We start from the raw sequence: 19,646 nt of genomic DNA, 5'->3' as shown, positions 1-19,646 counted from the left end.
TTGTAATCGCTCCCGAATGCAGTTAGATGGTAGTATCTGGTTATGCAATTTCTGAAGTATGCATCTGTAGGGGCCGATATCTGAGTGTACACTAGGTACTTCCCGTCATGTCTTCCTACACAATCGCGGTGGTCGTTGCAAAAGAACCACAACACTGCACGCACTATCATTTAATATACTGACAGCCTAAATTGCTGGTGAAACTCAAATGAAAGCATTTTCTTGATTAGATTTAGATTATTGGTTTTTACTACTTCGTAGTATGACGCCTGCATCGCAATACTTTTAGCAAGCCAACACCTCGGACTGTGACATAATGGCCCCTAGTACGTAGGGGCTGTGTGTTGACCCAGTTGGACAAAAAATGACGAACAGGGGCGACTACGGATCTTGCATATGGAAATTGGACTCAAGATTAGCACCTGGTCATGTCTGTATAATCATTGGTTGACGGTGATTATAGGGATCTCATCAAGGCACTGCGAAATCCGTGCAGGGTGTAGCAAACATAAGAATTCAAAGTGTATCCTCGATTACAAATGCCCAAATCATGCTTAGCTTCCAACATCCAGTATATTAATGTCCATGACAACTTGGAATAAATCGACAACTGAGAAAGCAATATTGGAAACTCTTGGACGAGGTCATCACCGTTGCGCCTGTTTTTCCACCAAGTCCAATCTCCCCTGGTTCCATGCCGCGCAATCATATTTCAGAGACGCCGGAAGGACCTAGCTCAGGTACTGTTGACAGGAATAAGTATTAAACATACGACTAAGTTTAGGTGGAGTAGCTAGGACGGTTTCCTGCCATCATCATGTGCCTTCCATCGTTCAGGTGCATCATGAGAGAGCATCAAAAGCAGAAGGGTAACAGATCAAAAGGACAAAAGATTCCGAGCGCACGATTAATTGCATGTGCGCTTCTATCTGACAATAAGTGCCCAATGACATGAGAGAAATAACAAAGCCAAAGACGCATTGCGTCCTACCAATTCATCAACCTTCCAGCCCATGGGGAATATTTAAAACGAGACAATGACAGCAATAAGGAAGAAAGAGGAAGAATCAATCACGCCCAATGCACTATGCTTGTCTCTAAGCGAACTTGTGCTTGAGCTTACTGAAGAAACCACTGACTCGGTTCTTCTTCTTTCTCTCTGGGGTGGTAGAGGTAGAGAGCGTGGTCGTGGTTGTGGTCTCAGGGCCAGTGGTAACAGTAGGCTGCTCAGTCACCTTGTCATTGCCATTGGCAGCCGGCGGGAACCCCTCCGTAGTTGTCGGCATTGTTGGAGTGACCGGTGTCTCAGCGGGCTTGGAAGCAGCGGCTGTTGAACCATTGGCTGCCGTGCCATTGGTTGTTGCTTTTGTGGACGACTCACCAACAGGCTCAGTGGGCTTGACCTCGTGTAGGAGTTCAGCCTCAACAGCCTTCTTGTCGGCTACTACCTCGACGGGCTTGACTTCCTGTAAAAGTTGGGCCTCGACTGCAGTTTTCTCCGCTACAACGTCGGCATTGGCTGCGGCTTCGGGAGCCTTACCGGCTTCTGTAATGGAATCCTTGACGGTTCCTGGAACCGCCGAGGCAAAGGCTAGCGGGATGGACTCCGTGGGCTTCACAGTCTTCAGCAGCTCATTCTCAACGGCCTTCTTCTCCTCAACAGCGGCAGGATAAGCAGCAGCCTCGGGAGATTCATCAGCTTGCTGTAGGGAATCCCTGACTTCTGATGGAACCGACACGGCTACGGCAGGGGGCTCGGCCCGTGTGGGCTTCACCTCTCTCAGCAGCTCGGCCTCAACGGCCTGCTTCTCCAAGACTGCGGCGGCATTGGTAGTAGCTTCAGGTGACTCGCCAGCCTTCTCAATGGAATCCTTGACCTCAATAGGAACGGCCGCAGAAATCCCCTCAACGCGTGATGCCTTCTCTGCCGCAAGTGACCTCTCGACCTCGGCAGAAGTAGGAAGAGCCTGACCGTTTTGGGACGCCGGTTGAAGCGATGTAGGGAGAATATTCTGGACCGCCTGTGGTAGGTGGCCAGTGACGTCTGGCACACTCGGGAGGCTGCTTGCAACAGTCGATGTAGCGTCAGCGGCAGTCTGCTGGACTGAGCTAGCAGTGTTGGCGGCGGTTTCCTGCACCTGGGTACCGGTACTAGCAGCAACATTGGCAGCACTGCCAAGCACATCACTGGTGGTGTCTTTGGCGGTATTCGCGGTGGTACCAAGCGCTTCGCTGGCGCTTTGAACGGCACCGGGGATCTTGTTACCAACATTTACCGCGGCGTTTGCGGTGCTCTCAAGCACACCGGGGAGCTTGTCGGCGGCGACAGTGGCAGCGCCGACAACAGCAGCAGCGGCGGCATTACCAGCGAATGCAACGGCATCAGCAAGGGACAAGTCAGTCTCAGCCTTTTCAGTGCCATGTCCAGCAGTGCCCTCGGAGGTAGAGGGGGCCTTGGAAACCTTGTGCATTAGCTCATCCTCAACGGCGGCCTTGCCCTTTACCTCCTCGGCTATACCACTTGCGCCGGGCTCCACGTGGGCCTCCTCCTGACTTTGCCTAACAGCCTCGGGAACCGTACAGTCGTCCAAGGGAACCTGGGCAGCCAAGGCAGCAGTGGTTGAGACGGGAGTGACGGTGTTGATGAAGACATCGCTGTTGCTAGTAATGGGAAGACTGGATTCGGGGATCATGTTCTTGGAAATCGGAGGCAATGCGGCGTCGAGGCCGGGAATCCGATCGGCGCTGTTCTCGTATGATTCCTTATCAAGTGTAACATTGGTGTTGATGTCTGCAGCCCTGACGTCATCGGGAATCTTTTCGCCGGGCGCGAGCTTGAAGGGGTTGAGAGCACCCTCAGTTGCAGGAAGAGGGTCGACTTTGAAGTCGGTCTGCGCGCCAGTGGCAACGGTAGGGGTAGCAACAGGGGATGTGCTGAAATCGACGCCAGGAATGCGGTCGCTCTTTTCGTATGACTCTTTATCTAGAGTAACGTGGGTTTCGACATTTTGGGTCGAGATGCTATCAGGGATCTTCTCGCCGGGCTTGAGGTCGATGGGGTTGAGAGCGCCATCTGTGGCAGGAAGAGGGCTCACGCTGAAGGTCTTGTCGCCGTCGGCCGCAGGGGTCTCAACCCAGCCACCTGGAGGGCCGTGGTTCTTCTTATTCTCTAGAGGGTTGCTGACAGATTGCGCAGTCGTATCAGGAGTTACAGTGTTGAGTGCGCTCATGATGGTCTCTGCAAAGCTGGGCTCTCCTGTATTGCTGCTCCCTTCTGCCTTGCGGTTCTCATTCGACATGGCTTGCTGCTCGGGTTCTTGTGTTGATATGTCTGTGGTTCTGATGAGGTTCTGGGGTAGCAAAACGTTGTTTTCGTTCCCTTCGTGGTCTTTTTCTTGTGGTGCGGTGTGATCGGTGGTCCAGCGTCCGTCCACAACAAACTGTTGAATGTGATTGCGTCAGTGCTTGGTCAGAGAGTTGGATGGTTTGTGTCTCGTTTATATGTGAAAATTTGGAAAGTGAAAGGTAAGCGGGAAACAGGTCGAGGAGGTAAGGAGGGGTTGCGCTTGGATGACGAAGCAGGAGCGAGACTGCCCGTTCGCTGCCCTGGTCTGCCCCTGCCCGGCTGGCAAAATCCCATTCCACCTGTACCCTCGTCTCTCTGGCAACCAACTTGGCAACACGACAGAGCGCATGCGATAATGCCACCCGAAGAGGCGCCAGAACGCTGCCAAACACCTCCCAGGAGCAAGGCAATGTCTGGCAGTGATGAAATAAAGTAAGCTGCAGCTCCACACTAGTGCAGAGACCCTGCTTGTTCGTGTGCAACACGCCGGCTTGGAGACCACCGATGTATTTCTGGAGCTTAGTGCTCCATTATTTGGTTGCGTTCCAGCCAGTCACGGCCTCGCATGCGGCTCTGGCCTGGCTCGCTTATTGGGGACCCTGGTGGCTCTCTACCGTCACGCGATGTTGCGTTGCGTCATAGCCAACCTAAGAAATGGGACCCAGCAACCGCCCGAGGCCGCTGTAGCACGGCCGCGGATCACACTGGAAATGGAGCATCAAACATTTCCACACTTGCGACAGGGAAAGCAGCCCCAAAGCAAGTGAGCAATGTCGTTCTCCAGCGCTTTTCGAATTGCTCATTTCCCAAAACTCGGCTTGACATCAACCTCGAGGGGGAAAGGGTAAGAGAATGCGCTTGCATCCTTGGACGCCCCCCTTTTTCGACTCGTCTGCTGGTTGCTGTGTCCTCCTCTTTCTTTTGTAAGCGCGCAACTGCGATGCAAAATGTGGTGTCGACTCGGTGCCAGCCTCGAGAAACTAAAGGCATCAAAGCTGCAACATCATAGGCTGGCCTTACCAGCGACTGGTGTAAGTCGTTCCCCATCCACCCCACACAAAGCCTGGAGGGCAGCGGGGCCAGCACACAGCGCCGCGCAGCGAGCGCAAATAGAATTGACGAATGGGGTATTATGGGCAATGGGGGGAGAAGACCAGACGGAATCATCACCGACCTTGTAGTAGACCTTCTCTTCGAAATCGGGAAGCATGACTGTCTTTTCAAAATGGTCGCCAACCTTGTCGAGCTGTTCACTCTTAGACCAGCCGTCAAAGGTGCCAGTCACGTAGACCTCCTCAGCGGCGTGCGGCCTGTTCAATCCGTCAGCACGCAATTCGCAGAAAGAGATGACATGGTGCTACACGACTACCATCGTGACACCGCAACGATGGATGCGTTCATGGTACTTCACACCCGCCCGACACTTGCAGGCTGGTGCGCGAGTTAGGTTGGGGTGGCAGTGGTATTGCATTCAGATGAGAGGCTGCTTTCTGGCTCCTGTCTCGCAATCCAATGCCTCCATGCACAATGGGAGATCATCGCGCATTGGATGGCGGCCTTGGACGGACGACCGCATGTTGCCGCTTCTTGCAATGTGCCGGAATGAAACGATGCGGGAGGGATTGGATGGAACTGCGCGACTGACCATCTGAAGGTAAAAGTGCCCATTGTCAACTTGTTGATTCGTGCACTGGCTCAGGCTTCCGAGACTGGATGTCGCTTCTTGGATCGAATTACTTTTCGAGCTCGAATTCGACTAATGATGTGCTCGTGAGAGATACGGTTTGTTTGGCGAATACGTGAATAACAAAGAGGGGTCGGTGATCGCGTGAAACTGAGGGTCGGGTGGTTGTTTGGAGATTATAGATGCAAAGAAGTGGCGCAACACTGCTTTGCTCTTCCTGACCGTCGCTGACGTCAGGTTAATTGGTAGTAGCGTATTCGGTGGTTGGAGATTCGGGGGGGAAGATGGTTGCAGTTTGGAGATGCAACAAGATAGGTAGGAAATTAACTAGTTCAAAAGTTGGACGCGACGAGAGGAAGAGTCCAGAAGAAGTCACAGAGGGAATGAAGATTCCAAGGAGGAAGAGAAAAAAAGAGAAAAAAAAGAGAAAGACAAGAAAAAAGCCCAAGAGGAAACAATGGCGGAAAAAAAAAAAAAAAAAAGCCCTTGCAGTGATCCTCTAGTACAACCTGGGCCACCTAGTTACCTCTAGAGGTACTCTAGCTCCTCAGCTTTTTTGGACGGGATCGATCGGAAAGGAGGAGCCCGCAATTCAAATTGGACCTGGCTGCTGCAAAGAGAGACTCAAGAGGGACCAAAGAGGAGACCAAAAACCTTGGGTCAGAGAGCCCATCCACTGGGACCAGAGACCGGGCAGTGGGCTTGCAAGGGGGGGGGGGGGGGGGGGGGCCGCCAGGGCAGCAGGGATGCGAGGCTCCACATCCGACGGGTCCTCCACAGGCTGTTAAGAATCGCTTCGTTTGTCTGAAGCGAGCACGCCCCATTTCCCGTCCTCCATGCTGCTGTGCAAGCTGTGTGCACCATCATCGACCACTTCTCTTATCAACAAACCGTGTCCGTCACCGCCATCTGCTCCGTTATCAATGGGGAAAACAGTTCGATTTCCGATTCCAGGCGTCAAGTCCGTCTCAATTTCAAACGTGCCGCAGTTCATTGGACAGCAGCAACAAAGACAAGACAATCAGATGGGAGGCCAAGAGGGGAAGGATGCTTGAAGTGCTGACCGTGACGAGAAGCCAACCGTCCAGGGTACAAAATCCTTTCTCAACTGTGCCATGTAACCTCAGCCTCTTGCCCAGCGCATTGCTTGCACTAATGTTGCCGTTGTTTACTGTTCAGCCTCTTTTCTCTATCCAAGAGGCGTCAAGTCCAAAACCAAGACCGCAGACATATCGACGACGACGACGACGACGACGACAACAACACAGGGCTCATCAGGTCGGTTGAACATCAGAGTTAGGATCTCGCACATTTTATATAACAGCCGGCAGACGATAGATCCTGTATCAGCTCCATCCATAGTCACCACTGCATATGAACTCACTATTGATGCCTTTGAGATCATGATCTTGAGAGATATGAAGCAGGTGGGAGGTGGGGTGGACTGCAAACAACCTACGTGCATGAACCTCCAGAGGGACTGATAAGATCGGCGCCAAGGACCTACACTAGTGTAGAGGGAGGGAACCATGTCACAGATAGATGTCTGACTACCTAATATGTAGCACAACTCCGGCTCTCCGCGTTGTCAGTCCCAAGCCAACCTTGGGTGTCCCTCCTTCTTGCTTCTTCTTCTTCAAGTTCTTCTTCCCCTTCTTCTGTTTCTTCCTCCTCGTTGATAATTATATATCTACACTACCTATCTAGGGAAATCTCCTCCCAGCGTGCTTCGACCATGGCTGATGCAATACTGCCAGGGGTATCTGTCTATTTTCAGTTAACTCCGTCCTTAGTGTTGAGTCGGAGATCGGGTTTCTTATTAAAGCGGGACTATGATGTGCAATAGCTAATAACGTCGGTGCATCATCTTCGCGTCGCTATCTCGCATCCCTAGCTCACCTGCTGTCGCTGAGCTAGCTGATCGCTGTTTCCTCGTCTCCTCAAACACAAGCAAAAGAAAGGCTCCATCAAACACAACACAGGGGTTTTGATTGTTTGGAAAATCCTTGGCAAACACTTCATTGTGCTAACAGACTTCGCTATGGAAATCACCTGGTTTAGATAGGCCCGGCAACGATTTTGAGGTTTTCCTTCACCCTACCCGGTACACCTCTGTCGGTATTTAGTTTGTCAGCATGGTACCGCTACCTTACAATATCCAGGGGATTGGAGGTGAGTACTGCGTACACTACACCACAAAGCAGCCATTTATTGTTTACACTACACTAGAAAATAAGAAGGTTATCGCCACTTTGCAGTTCACCGCGCTAGCGTTTTGCACTACATGCCGGCAGAGGGGTACACACCACTGACTACAAAAACGTGTTGAAGAGCCACCTCGCCATTCGTGCACTCACCAAGTTCATAACGGACATCTCGAGGAGTCATTTAAATTATCCATCATCTATCAGAAAACCATTTAGTGTACACCGACAGGAGTACCTGACAAGTCGTTTTCACCTGCTGTCCGTTTTCTTTCCCATCAGTACACCAGCGTGTATATTTCCCCTCCCCTCTTGGTAATGGCGTATCGATGTCGGCAACGTCTTTTCAGTTTTGTTGCCCAGTCACAGCTACCGAACAATGTGTGTCAGCTGCGCAGGAGCTGATGGCCGGCAAGGTACCCCCAATCCTGATTACCCTATCACAGCCAGCTTCCTTCATCGACAATTGTCCAGTCGACGACCCCAACACGGAGTGACGGAAGAATTTTCACTTGAGTTGTTTGTTCTAGATTCTAGTAGTCATCAAGCCCGGAAGAAGCCAACACGTCGGCTTCAAAGAAGCAAAATGCGAATATGATAAGAATGACACTTCATCATGGCGGACGTCGACGCAATGAAAAGGGGCCTGCAGAAACCCACATGAATGGACGACATCCAATGGGCTGGTTGCTAAGCTTCTCGGTCGACGTTTTGTCACAGCATTGGGAAAGATCGAGAGTTGTGGTCGTTCATGGGTGGTTGATAGGCTCCATGAACCTTGACTCCCCCCCTAGCTTGAAGTACACTAAAAGCTCCCCCTCCCCCAGAGCAATGAATGTTGATGAACAAGAACTCCGAGCAGTACCTGCGTCCCCTCCCCATGTTCCATGTCGATTGCACCCATCCAAAAACACAAATCAACTGGGTCACAACAGATAACAGCAAGCATAGCCCAAGTACACCTGCTTCACATTCATGATGGGTGCGAGGAAAGGGCTATATACGATGTAATTGCCAACTATCGCTGATCATAACTCTCCACGCGCAAAAACGATAACCAGACCGAATCTCCTCTGTGCCGATGCTTTGAAGCGACTCGCAGATCATTTACCATCCAAACTGCTCACAATGTAGCTCCACTCCCGGCCCGTCTCTCTGTATCAACCTCGCCGTCGTATCTCTCACGACATGCATGAGCCCGTCCGGTCCACACGCCGCCACGAGTACGCGCTGGTTTGAAGGGGTACCGACGACGGCCTGGCGGATTAGTGTGGCCATGTCCGGTCTGCCGGGTCTGATGGCATGCTCGTAACCGTGCGCACGATGGGGATGAGGATGTGATTCGGTACCAGTGCTGTTGTCTGCCGCGTTGCCGTGATGAGAGACCACGGGAAGGCCGCCGCCCCCGTCTTCAAGATCCTTTTTTGACAGGGTCGATGATGGGTGGTTTCGGTGCTGGTGACTATGAGTAGGTAGTGGCAATCGAGGCATCTTTTCGGTGTCTGGGGAGCCGCTGCGGCCGCTGATATCGCCTGACAGAGGAGGTAAAGATCCTCCCGAGGACGATTCCGAGGTGCGCGGTTGTGCGTGGTGCAGCAGGCTGTGGCCATGAACGTGCGGCAAGTGGCGGTGATGCAGAGAAGCGACTGGTGATCGTGTCACGTAGATGGAGACATCGACCTTCGGTGAGTGTGCGTGATTCTTCATTGTCTCCAGGTGCTCCTTGAACCACGCCAGGTTTTCTATATCACGGACGCAAAACGGTCAGTTACTCTCCCTGGACAAAGACCGTCATAGTAGGCATGGTTCAAGTCGATAAAAATATCCTTCATGAGAGCAAGAATGAAACGGTCATATCGTGTATGGCGCAAGACTCACCGTGTTTCTTCACAGTCCAGATGAACGTGATATTCTTGTGAGGTTCGTCATGTAATCTCTCAAGAATATTCGCCACAAGGCCAAAGGTGAAAGTAGCACCTCCACCGCCGGCGATAAGGACAATTTTGTCGTAGTCCATCGGATCCGGAAATGTGCCGTAAGGTCCATCGAGAGACGCCCTCACGCTGATACCTGGGTTGGCAAGCGCGTGTTGGTGGAGGTCACGAGTGAAGCCCTCTTGTGCCTTAATGGTAAACTCCATAGAGTTCGTCTTGTGGATTGTGAAAGGATGCGTTTCGAATTTGCGTACTGCCGGTATCCATATGAAGCAATGCTTTCCTGCTACCGCCCTGGCGGGTGTCTTTTTGAATATGACTTTGGTCCCACCATCGGGAAGAGGATATAATGTCGCCTCGTTGTTCAAGGCGTAATATAGAACTCTGGTAATCCTGATAAGGCGATCAAGAACCCACATGGAAGCTGCCAAAAGTATAATGATGATTCCCTTCTTTGCAAAATCCGATCGATGGATTCCAAGCGCGACAATGGCCAGAATCCAGCTCGAAATGTGGACCATGTAGAATAGCTCATACCGAATTCGCCGGAGGATGGTGGCCGAGAGGACTACTGTCAGGAAGGAAAAGCCGGCGACGATGGCCGCAATTTCAGACCGGTCCTGGAACTTTGTAACGATGATTCCTGCTTCACTGAAGTATGTGGTGTACAGGGACGCGTGGAGTACCATCCAGATGAACATTGTATATCCGGCAATTCGATGGAGACAGTTAAGCCTCTCATAGGAATAGGCAGTGAGGAAAGCCAAAGGGGTGTTCTTGAGTGCCAGAAAGATGACGAGTCCCAGGTTTGATAGAGCCAGCCTTGACGTACAGTCTCATTAGTACTTTGAGGCAAAGCCTTGTGATATACATGAATGACTTACCAGCCAAACCTGGAGGCAAAGTTGGCTTTGGAGCCGGCATCTACGTTCGTGAACCCAACGGCAACATTGGCCACAACATATGCTGTAACGAGCAGCGCATGCCCAGCCGATTTGAAGCCAGGGACCTTGCGGACAAGAAGATTCCTTGCGGACCTAGTATAGAACCCTTCAGTACAGGTCGTAACTCGAAAGTTGGAGTACGGTACGTACCTCTCAATCGCAACAAAGGGACGTCCCAGTGTAGCCAATGGCTTCCATGACCTTTCTGCTCTAACAAAAAACCATCTCGTCCAGTGGAAGACGATGAAGAGAGCAACTAGGCCACATAGTGCTGCTGCGTACATCTTCATCATGTGCTCGTTCTTCCGCTGCCTCATAGCAAGAAAGGCTTGCATGGCGGGGCTCTCATGGCCTCCGTCACTCGAAGCAGCTGCTCCTCCTCCTTCTCCTCCTCCGCCTCTTCTTTCTGTCCCAGCGTGCCCTCCCCCACTGGAAATATAAGGTGATGGTGGGAGCATTATGAATGCGTAGGTAAGATTCACATAAAATGATGGTGAGACGACGAGTGACGCTCTGTGAACAAAACCAAAGTGTATCTTCAAGTAGAGGTGAGTGAGGCAGCGCCTCTTCCTCTTAAACCAAGATTTCGGACTGGACTAAAGGGCAGGTATGAGAGACAAGGTAGGAAGGCACGCTTTAAGGCTTGTATGATGAAGGGAGGAGTGAAAGTCTAGACCTTCAGGAGTCCGGCCGAGATATATTTCGATCTTGTGAACTATAGGTACCTCTAGTCCATGTTGCCTTCCCCCACCCGCTCGGGGCATCTTCGCCGAGTGTTCTCTTACCTGATCAGGTACTTGTTTTTCTTCCCCAGGGGGTGGTACCAAATGGGAAGTGATTGGACTGGCGGGCAGGATTAGGTCAGTATAAGACCTCTATGAGATAACGAGTGCATTACTTGCCCATCGCATGAAAGCAAGCTGAATCCTGGCAAACACGGGCAGAACGGCAGTGAGAACCTGTTGGGTGATTCATTTCCGGCATGGTTGCCCAATACCAACGTGGGATTCGAATTGCCGGTCGACATAACTAGGAGCTACCGTCTCTAAACTGGGTCCAAGCATGGAGCATTGCCCAAGGAAAAACTAACAGCAGTAAAACTGCACCTCTCGCAAGGTCTTTTCTGCATAGACTGGGCAGAAGCACGTTCTGTGCCTGGATGCAGGACCCAGAGGGATGTGGCTGGATCTGCCGGGTACGCGAGGAAAGTCGATCGTGCGGTGCCTTTTCCCGCGGGTTTTGTAGTTTTGCCTGCTTCCTAACTTGGACTGAGGGTGGTACTGAGCGAAGATACTGTCAGCCTGGCAGAATACATGTAACCAACACTTGACTGACCGAACAGGGTAGTGTACGGACAACTTGTGAGAGTGGTGACCATTGTGGAACGTTTGAAAAGTCGAGCAGGACAACCCACGTCTACGGATGCTGGAAGGGTAGCATTGGTAATCTGGATAAAGCGCGGGATATAATCGAAAGAGATGGACAAGTACCGCCTGACCGTAAGAGATGTGGAGAGGCGAGTAGATACCCATCTTCTCTCCCTCAGGGTTTGGTCTGCTTGATATGGCATCTCAACCTTATTTACCCCAAAAACGCACCTAATTTAAGCACAAAGTGGCTTTAAAGGCAACAGAACCTCTTCTAACGAGTTGAGGTTTGCACCTTCTTGGTGTGACTTGTCAGCCAATATCATGGTTAGTCCATTCTCCTCGGCAATGGGAGTTTGGACGTGCACCTCTGTGGTGCAAGATGGTCGGGCTCCAAAAGGCAATGGGGGCTCGACGTTGAGACGGAGCAGCGTCTGCCTTCCTCAGGGATAAGGACGACCAGATAAGCATCGGGAAGCAAGCCATTTCTCAATGACCTTGTGCGAGATGCAACATTTCATCACCCTCCACAACAGCCACGACAGTCCTCAACCTGCAGCTTTTATTGGCATGAAGCTTTATAGCCCACGTGAAGGCACGGTACCTTGGGTGGTAGCGAAGATATGGGGAATGCATAGCCGAAAACCCCACAATATTATATCAAGCCTTTCGAAAGGGAAGTCCTGTCAGCGCGAGGTATAGACGGGAGTAACTGTGAAGTCCGATGTTAGCGGTCAAGTGGAAGTGAAAGAGTGAGGGATGCACCCCGAATAGTAGGTAGGCAGATAGGTAAGCCAGTCGGCAAGGAAAGCGTTAGTACTAGTCTACTGGTAGACATCAACGGCCTATAACTGGATCTTAGGTATAGCGATCAAGCCACTTGATATGTTGTAGCCTTTAGGCTTGATAATCGATACGCGGGGGAAACAAGAGATTGCCAATTCAAAACGGGGTAATCTGGGAGATACTAGGATGGAGCTTTGAATAGTCGACGAATGAGATGAAGATCTAAGACGGCATATAACGCTTGGGTACAGCATTTTGACCCTGGAGGTCGGGCCTTGGTGCTGTTTCCTGATGACCTTCATTGATGTGATGGAAGACGTGTATAGCAAGGTGGTGGAAAACCGCTTGTTCGAAATGTATGGACGTTAAGTCATGTGGTACTCGATGCTTGGAACGTTTGGCGTTATACACTAGTTCTGGGCGCAAGAATGAGGTACCCGCACAGTGCATATTTCGTTGCCGCTGTGATCAGGTACTGCGTACAATTTGAGTCCGCGCGATCTCACTTGTCCTGACAGATATGATCGTCGTCAAGACCCTCACGCACGCCATAGCCGTGCCGTAGTAAAGTATGAACACTGCTGGCTGGTTTATGATCTCTCCCCCCACTGTAAGGGGACAGCAGAGCGATACGCAGGTACTGGCCTTATGTGTGTATATTAAGGTTCTACGAAGAAAGAAAGAATAAAACGCTACCCTCCGGGTCGCTCGAGTACCAGAGCTTAAATAGCCGTATATTTTAGTAGTTACCTTATAGCCTAAGGCCGCTAGAGAATACTCCAGAAGACCGGGTACCGGAGGCTTAATACCGTAGTCTAAATTAATTAGAGCAATCTCAATACTAACTACCGTCTTAGTACTCAAATTTAACTAATTAAAGCTAAATACTTAGTTAGGCGCCAATCCTATAATATTAACCTCCCCCTTCTCCTTCTAATTACAATTATATACTATAATTAATATTTATATTACCTTTATTTTACCCCTCTACTACTTATACTCTCCTTCTTACTCCTTTAATAAATAATTATAATTATATTATATATATACCCTTAACCCCGCTTTAAAATACCCTTAAATATTTATTACTAACCCTTAATTATAATATTAATTCTAATTAAAATCCTTTTAAACTCTAACCTACTACTCTAATTCGTCGCTACCCGGTTATAATTACTCCTACACCTATACCCGTCCCTATACCCGTACCTATACTTATTTCTATACTTATACCTACTCTTATACTAATTATTACTATTCCTATACTTACTATTATTACTATTCTAGCGCCTACACCGGCTCCTACTACTATACCTACTTTAACTCCCGCTACGCCGGTTTCTCTAATACCCTAAACCTTTAATAATAGTAGTAATAACGGTAGTAATTACTATAAATTTATTAAAACCCCTATTAAGGGTACTATAACTATTTAATATTCCTACTATATAGTACTAGAGAACTATAATACTTATATACTTAATAAAGGTAAGGGTTATTACGTACTTTATATATACTTTAAGAATTCTACTACTTATTAATAGTAGCCTTCTACTATTTAGGAATAATACTCCTCCTAGTTGAAAGAGGGCTACTTAAGTAGTAAAACTCTATTTTACTAATTTTTCCAATATATAATAATTTTAATTTGAAACTTCGAACAATTAACGGCCAAGGGTTATTGATGCCGGATTGGTTGTATTTTAAAGCAGAAGGGTCATGACCATTAGGGGCATGACCAAGGTGGCTGACTAAGCCGGTACCACGGCAGGCAGGGAGGTGCCTGCCGGGCTGGCACGACTGTCGCGCATGCGACTGCGGGTCGCTGACCCACTCTAGATTAGATAAGGAAGCGACACGCGATTGGGTATATCAACTCAATCGCTGGTGCGGGCCTCTGGCCTACACCTTCTTCCGAAGCATTATTAATATTTACTACTTTACAACAACACATCTGGCATCCCCCATCATATGGTAGCTGCAACGCAAAGACCGTCTGACCGACTCTTTGCATCCCACGATTTGATTGAACGCAAGACGCATCAATCAATCAACCATCAAATGCGACAAGCATACCCGTCGTGGCTCTTCTCAAGGGAACACAGGTGAGCTTGGATCCATCACCATCTTCGTAGTCGCTCTCAGCGTTGCGTAGACCCGCGATAGCAGCACTTTTCAAGTGGGCTTGAACGGACAACTCTTTCTATCGTTTACAGTCTACACCGCATCTCCGGAATCGCGCTCCCCAAAGCGACTACCGACAGAAGCGGTCGATACCCAAACAACTCAAAGCCTGGAAAGCAACGGACACTTCCATCCTCACCGACGGAAGCAAACGCTTGCCCCCCAGCATCCTCCTTGCAAAGACGGCTCTTTTCAAGAGAGTCTAAGCATACACCTTTCTCCCTCACGTCTTTCACGGCGGCTCGCATCGCAGAAAGACGATCACCACCCGGATCCGACCCTTGTTTCCGCTTCAGGCGCAAACCAGCGTCGACGCTAAGGGTTTCCCCCTCGTTGCTGTTCTCAACAGACGAGCGTATCCATAAAGTCATGGCTTCCTCACAGGATCCAGAGACTTCCCCTAACCATGGTCATCAGCATCAACCGCACTTCGTACCCCCGATACCAAACATCAGACTTGAACGTGTGATTGACCAGCTCTTCATTTTCCAGCCCTCCCTTGAAAGACCCCGACCCAAGCCCAAGTAGAGACAACGTCTCGGCATGTCCGACACCGAACCTGGCGATAAAAATCGCCCGAACGATGAGTTCGATAACGATAACGACATCCTTGACAGTCAAGACGAAAACAACACCGGTGCCCCTACCGAACTAAATCCTCCCCCTCCCCCGCCGCCAACCTCCAAGAAAGGCAAAGGTCCCGCAAGGCCCACCGGCCCCGGCCCAACTACTCGAGCCCGCGCCCGTACAACTCAATCCCACACCCTAACCCCCGGCCACGGCGGTTCGGACGACGACATCTCTACCGACACTCCCGCCGCCGGCCCCTCCTCGACCGTTCCAAAACCCTTCGCGACAACAGGCTTGCACCCCGGCGAGGCCGAGCTTCCCCCGCCCGCCAACCCCGGGAATAACAAGTTCACTACGGACTATCTATTGCAAAGATCTCGCATACTGGACGCCAAAATATCAAACCTAGGCGAACAACTGGACTAAGCCGACAGAGCAAGAAAAGCTGACACAGCTATGATCAAGAAGGATCTGGAAGCAGTGGGACCCATTCTGGAGAAAGCCCTAAACGAATGGCTGGAAGCGGTGCCCACCGACCGCAAAATCTTCCTGAATGAATCGGCCAAACCCGCAACCGGACGAGCGAAAACCGAACCCGAGTCAATGTTGCGAAGAGAGTTTAACCCCGCCACCGGCCGAACCACAAAGGGAGAGACGTCGTACAAATTCAAGCGTACTGCGCCCCCCGAAGGAGAAGACATAGTGACTGAGGACGAGGAAATCGAGGAGCGCTATAAAGGCTACTTCAAGATCAAGCGTAATGACATTAGAGTCTTCAACCCGCACTACAACAATCCGGACGACCTTGGGACCGTCATGGACGGCAAAAATATAATATTCACCGACGTATTCAGCTTTATCGATCGCATTAAGACCTATACGGACGACCCCACCCGCCCGGATGTGAATAATCAGATCAAGGACATCCTTCCCACCCTGCTCGGAGGACCAGCGGCAATCTAGTAGTCCACCGAAGTCACTACAGAAAAACGACGCCGAGTGCAGAACGGCAACCTGGACGAATAGCTGAAGGTCCTGAAGGCCCGATAGACTCCAGACGCTGCATCGGCAACTCGCAAGTTCACAGCCGCTAAACTGTACTTGAAGGATATTATCAAGGATAACGGCATCCTTGTCCGGTTCACGCAGCGCAAACTCCGATAGGCCAAGGCCATAGGGATAATGAACGAGGAGAATGACAATTGGCACGGCGCTATGATTCAAATCTGGACCAGCATGGACATTAAAATTAAACAGCACCTACACGCCCCTCGCTCAAACATAAGCCTCGAGGACTACATACAAGTAATCGAAGAATCAAAAGCAGTCCTGCTCGCAGCCGGCCAGGAAACCTATAGCGACTACGGCGGTGGTAAAGACCGAGGCTTTTACAATAGAAACCGGCGCGGAGACTAGAGAGACCGCCGATTCAACGGTAATAATCGCAGATTCGGCGGCAGGGATCGCAGATACGAAGACAAAGATCGCTCTAACAAAAGATCCTACGACAGGGACCGCTCGGATAAAAAACCTAACGACAAGAGGCGAACCGACCGCCGAGAAGACCGCGGAAAAAATATAAGGCGCAATAACTTCAAACCAAGACGCGATCGCATCCACCACATCGACGACAGAAACGAAGACGACTCCCCGGAACCCGAGTCTGAGCACTCAGACAGCGGCAAAGACAGTAACGGCGACTCCACCTACATGGTAATAGAAAGTTCTCGAACCTGTTACAAATGCCACCAATCCTTCGACACCGACCTGATCGCGCGACGCCACATTCGAAAATACCGCCCGCATCACGCGGCCAGGGCTGAGAGCATCAGCATTAAGGCTAATCAACCGCATCAACGCACTTGCGGCCACTGCCATAAGGTAAACGAGTCGAGAAATGCCCTATTTAGGCATCTGAAGGGCTGCGCGGCAGCGGCGGAAGGAAAAATCGAAGGATCAAGCAAAGAACCACTGGAACACTCAGAAGCCCCGACCGTAGAGGAGGAAGCCCCACCTACGGACGAAGCCCTATTTATAGACGGCGCTTTCGACTACAAACTAAAGGAGGCCCCAAAGGAGACTACGGAGGCCGTTAATAAAAATCCTTTGTCAAGTTTCACCCATTTGCGCATCGCCGTAAGACCCAACTTAGAAAGGAATACCAATATAGACGAAGTATACATCGACAACGGAGCCGCGCGTACCATTATAGGACGCCCGTTCTTAGAGCAACTAGAGCATACCATTAAAGAACGGAATGGTTGTCTATCCGGTATCGAGGGTGGAAAATACGAGACAAAGGACTGGGCGACATTTACCTTCTATTTACCTGGGGAAGACAAGGACGGAGAACCAACGTTAATAAAATTTACCAAATCAGGCTGGGTGGTAGACAAGCTGAAGCCAAACATGCTACTGGGGAACGATTTCGCGCAGCCCCACGAGTTGGTGATTGACAATGGGACCAGAAGGATCAAATTCCCCAAGTTGGACGGTTTCAATATTGCCTTTAGCGCCCGAAACAACGCCAACGCCTGTAAAAGGAGAGTGACAGCAACGCGAAAAGTCGTACTGATGCCAGGCCAAGAAGCCTTTGTTCCCGTGGAATACACCCCGCTGCCTAAAGACAGAAGCTTCAGCTTTATCGCCAAACACAATACAGCGGTACACGCTATAATCGACGCAAAAACACCACAAGTGGTGAAAGTAGTAAACCTTTCAGACGGCCCGCTGACAATCAACAAGTACAGTAAAGTAGGCGACATTCACGAAACCCTAGACACCGGCTATTTCACAACCACTTGGACAAAAGCCTTGAAAACTATTACGATTAGTACAGCCCTGACGGCGTTGGGAAGCATTACAAGCGTACAGGCAGCCGTTGCCGCCGGGTCTACAGTAGTAGATCCAATATCGATAACAACCCTAACCTCGATCGCTACAATCCCAAACGCGAGCCTGGACTTAAACAACATAGTGCGCGCGATCGCAAACGGCACCATTGAAGACAGGGCCCCGGCACGCAGCCCAGCCCACAAAAAGCGCGAAGAGGATGATCCAAAATTATCAACCCCGGCAGAACCACCGCCCGGAACACCGCTATCCGACTCCATTTTCAACATGATCGAGCAATCAAAGAATGTCTTTGACGTCCCCGTGCAACCAGGAAACGCAGCAACCGAGGAACAGACAACCCGACCTCGCGTGCCAGAAAAACAATCAACACTGGGCATCAGGATGCCAACGGACGTACCCGAAATCGTAACAGACGAAGGAATCCACATTTGCGCAACAAACCCAGGAATAGTAGAAAAGATTACCAGGCTGGTAAAGAAGTTCCCAAAACTATAGCAGGACAACGACTTGATCAAGCAGCCCCCCGAGGACTTAATGAGAGTACCGCTAGTAGAAGGATAGCAGAACCAGCGGGTGGCAGCACGCTCTTACCCCTTAAGCAAGAAGGACAGAGAAGTGCTAGACGAGATCTTCGGAGAACTACACGCCAAAGGAAAAATGGAATAGGCAACGCGAGCTACGCCATTCGCACACCCCGTCTTTATAGTCTGGAGGATAGTACACAGCAAACCGAAAGCACGAGTCGTTATCGACTTACGCAGTCTCAACAAAGTGACAATGCCTAACAACTACCCCCTTCCACTACAGTCCGAGGTAATCGCAACATTGAGAGGGAAGCTGTGGATTACGGCGATTGACGCGACCGCGTTTTTCTATTAATTCGGGGTGTGGCCCCCGCATCGAGACAGATTCACGCTGATAAGCCCGAGAGGACTGGAAAGGCCAACGGTAGCATTGATGGGGTACCGCAATACCCCAGCGCACGTGCAAAGGTACATAGACCGTCTCCTTGCCCCCTTTTCGACATTTTGTCGCGCTTTTATCGACGATATTATAATATTCTCGGATACGGCGGAGGATCACCTAAAACACCTTAAAGCGATATTCGAATACTTTTCTAATAAAAATATTAGCCTATCTCCCAAGAAGTCTTGGATTGGGTACCCTAACGTGGAACTATTGGGCTTTAGAGTCGACGCATTGGGGCTGTCCAACACAGCAGATAGACTGGAGGCCTTCAGACAATTACAGTTTCCAAGACAGTTACGAGCATTGGAACAATATATTGGAAGCACCGGCTTCATTCGACATCTAATACCATACTACGCCTAGATATCCGCGCTATTGCAAAAGCGGAAGGTATCGCTGCTTGCCGAAGGGCGGAGGAATGGAATGATCGAGAACGGCAAGCCGGCTAAACGAACGAACTATTGTCAGAAGACGTTCTATGAGCCAACCCAAGAAGAGATCACCGCCTTTGAGGCACTACAGGAAGTAATATACAGGGAAAATCCAACAATCCTATACCACCACAACCCAAGCAAGCAATTGTTCGTACAAGTAGACGGATCATTGGAAAGAGGCTACGGAGTAATGGTATTTCATACAAAAGACCGTTACATTTGGACACCGGAAACGCCTATCCCTTCTAACTAAGTACTGCCGGTAATGTTCTTAAGCAAATGCCTGACCAACGCCGAATTGCGGTACGGACCGTCCGAGCTAGAAATCGCATGCCTAGTGTAGGCAGTAAAGCGCTTGCGAACAATGA

General features: G+C 50.3%; 2 protein-coding genes across 3 annotated transcripts; both read right to left on the bottom strand.

Moving 5' to 3' along the window:
- Nucleotides 1-453: 453 nt before the first annotated feature.
- NCU03870 lies at nt 454-5,645 on the bottom strand. 2 transcript variants are annotated; one of them, XM_011396574.1, is made up of 3 exons: nt 4,992-5,645; nt 4,521-4,656; nt 500-3,440 (listed from the first exon to the last, which is right to left on the bottom strand). In XM_011396574.1, the coding sequence occupies exons 1-3, from the start codon at nt 5,012-5,014 to the stop codon at nt 1,098-1,100; spliced, it is 2,502 nt and encodes an 833-aa protein (XP_011394876.1). In that variant the 5' UTR covers nt 5,015-5,645; the 3' UTR covers nt 500-1,097. The 2 variants fall into 2 exon arrangements, with proteins under 2 accessions (XP_011394877.1, XP_011394876.1); XM_011396575.1 differs by lacking the exon at nt 4,992-5,645 and having other exon boundaries at nt 454-4,544.
- A 2,535-nt stretch (nt 5,646-8,180) lies between these two features.
- On the bottom strand, nt 8,181-10,570 carry NCU03868 (hypothetical protein; the record flags this gene model as incomplete). The annotated part of the gene is made up of 4 exons (XM_951448.2): nt 8,181-8,976; nt 9,113-9,990; nt 10,053-10,205; nt 10,263-10,570. 4 exons carry the CDS (start codon nt 10,568-10,570, stop codon nt 8,342-8,344), a joined length of 1,974 nt encoding a protein of 657 aa, XP_956541.2. The 3' UTR covers nt 8,181-8,341.
- Nucleotides 10,571-19,646: the final 9,076 nt, after the last annotated feature.

Source organism: Neurospora crassa, linkage group VI (genome assembly GCF_000182925.2).
Source record: "Neurospora crassa OR74A linkage group VI, whole genome shotgun sequence".
Taxonomy (NCBI): Eukaryota; Fungi; Ascomycota; class Sordariomycetes; order Sordariales; family Sordariaceae; genus Neurospora; species Neurospora crassa.
The sequence above is the reverse complement of the archived record's forward strand: the minus strand, read 5'-3'. Positions and strand labels throughout refer to the sequence as shown.

Coding starts and splice junctions, on each gene's coding strand:
- NCU03870 (XM_011396574.1), bottom strand. CDS start 5,014: ATGGGCACTTTTACCTTCAGATG. Junction 4,657..4,991: donor GGCACTTTTACCTTCAGATG/GTCAGTCGCGCA, acceptor CGGATTGAACAG/GCCGCACGCCGCTGAGGAGG. Junction 3,441..4,520: donor AAGAGAAGGTCTACTACAAG/GTCGGTGATGAT, acceptor CACATTCAACAG/TTTGTTGTGGACGGACGCTG.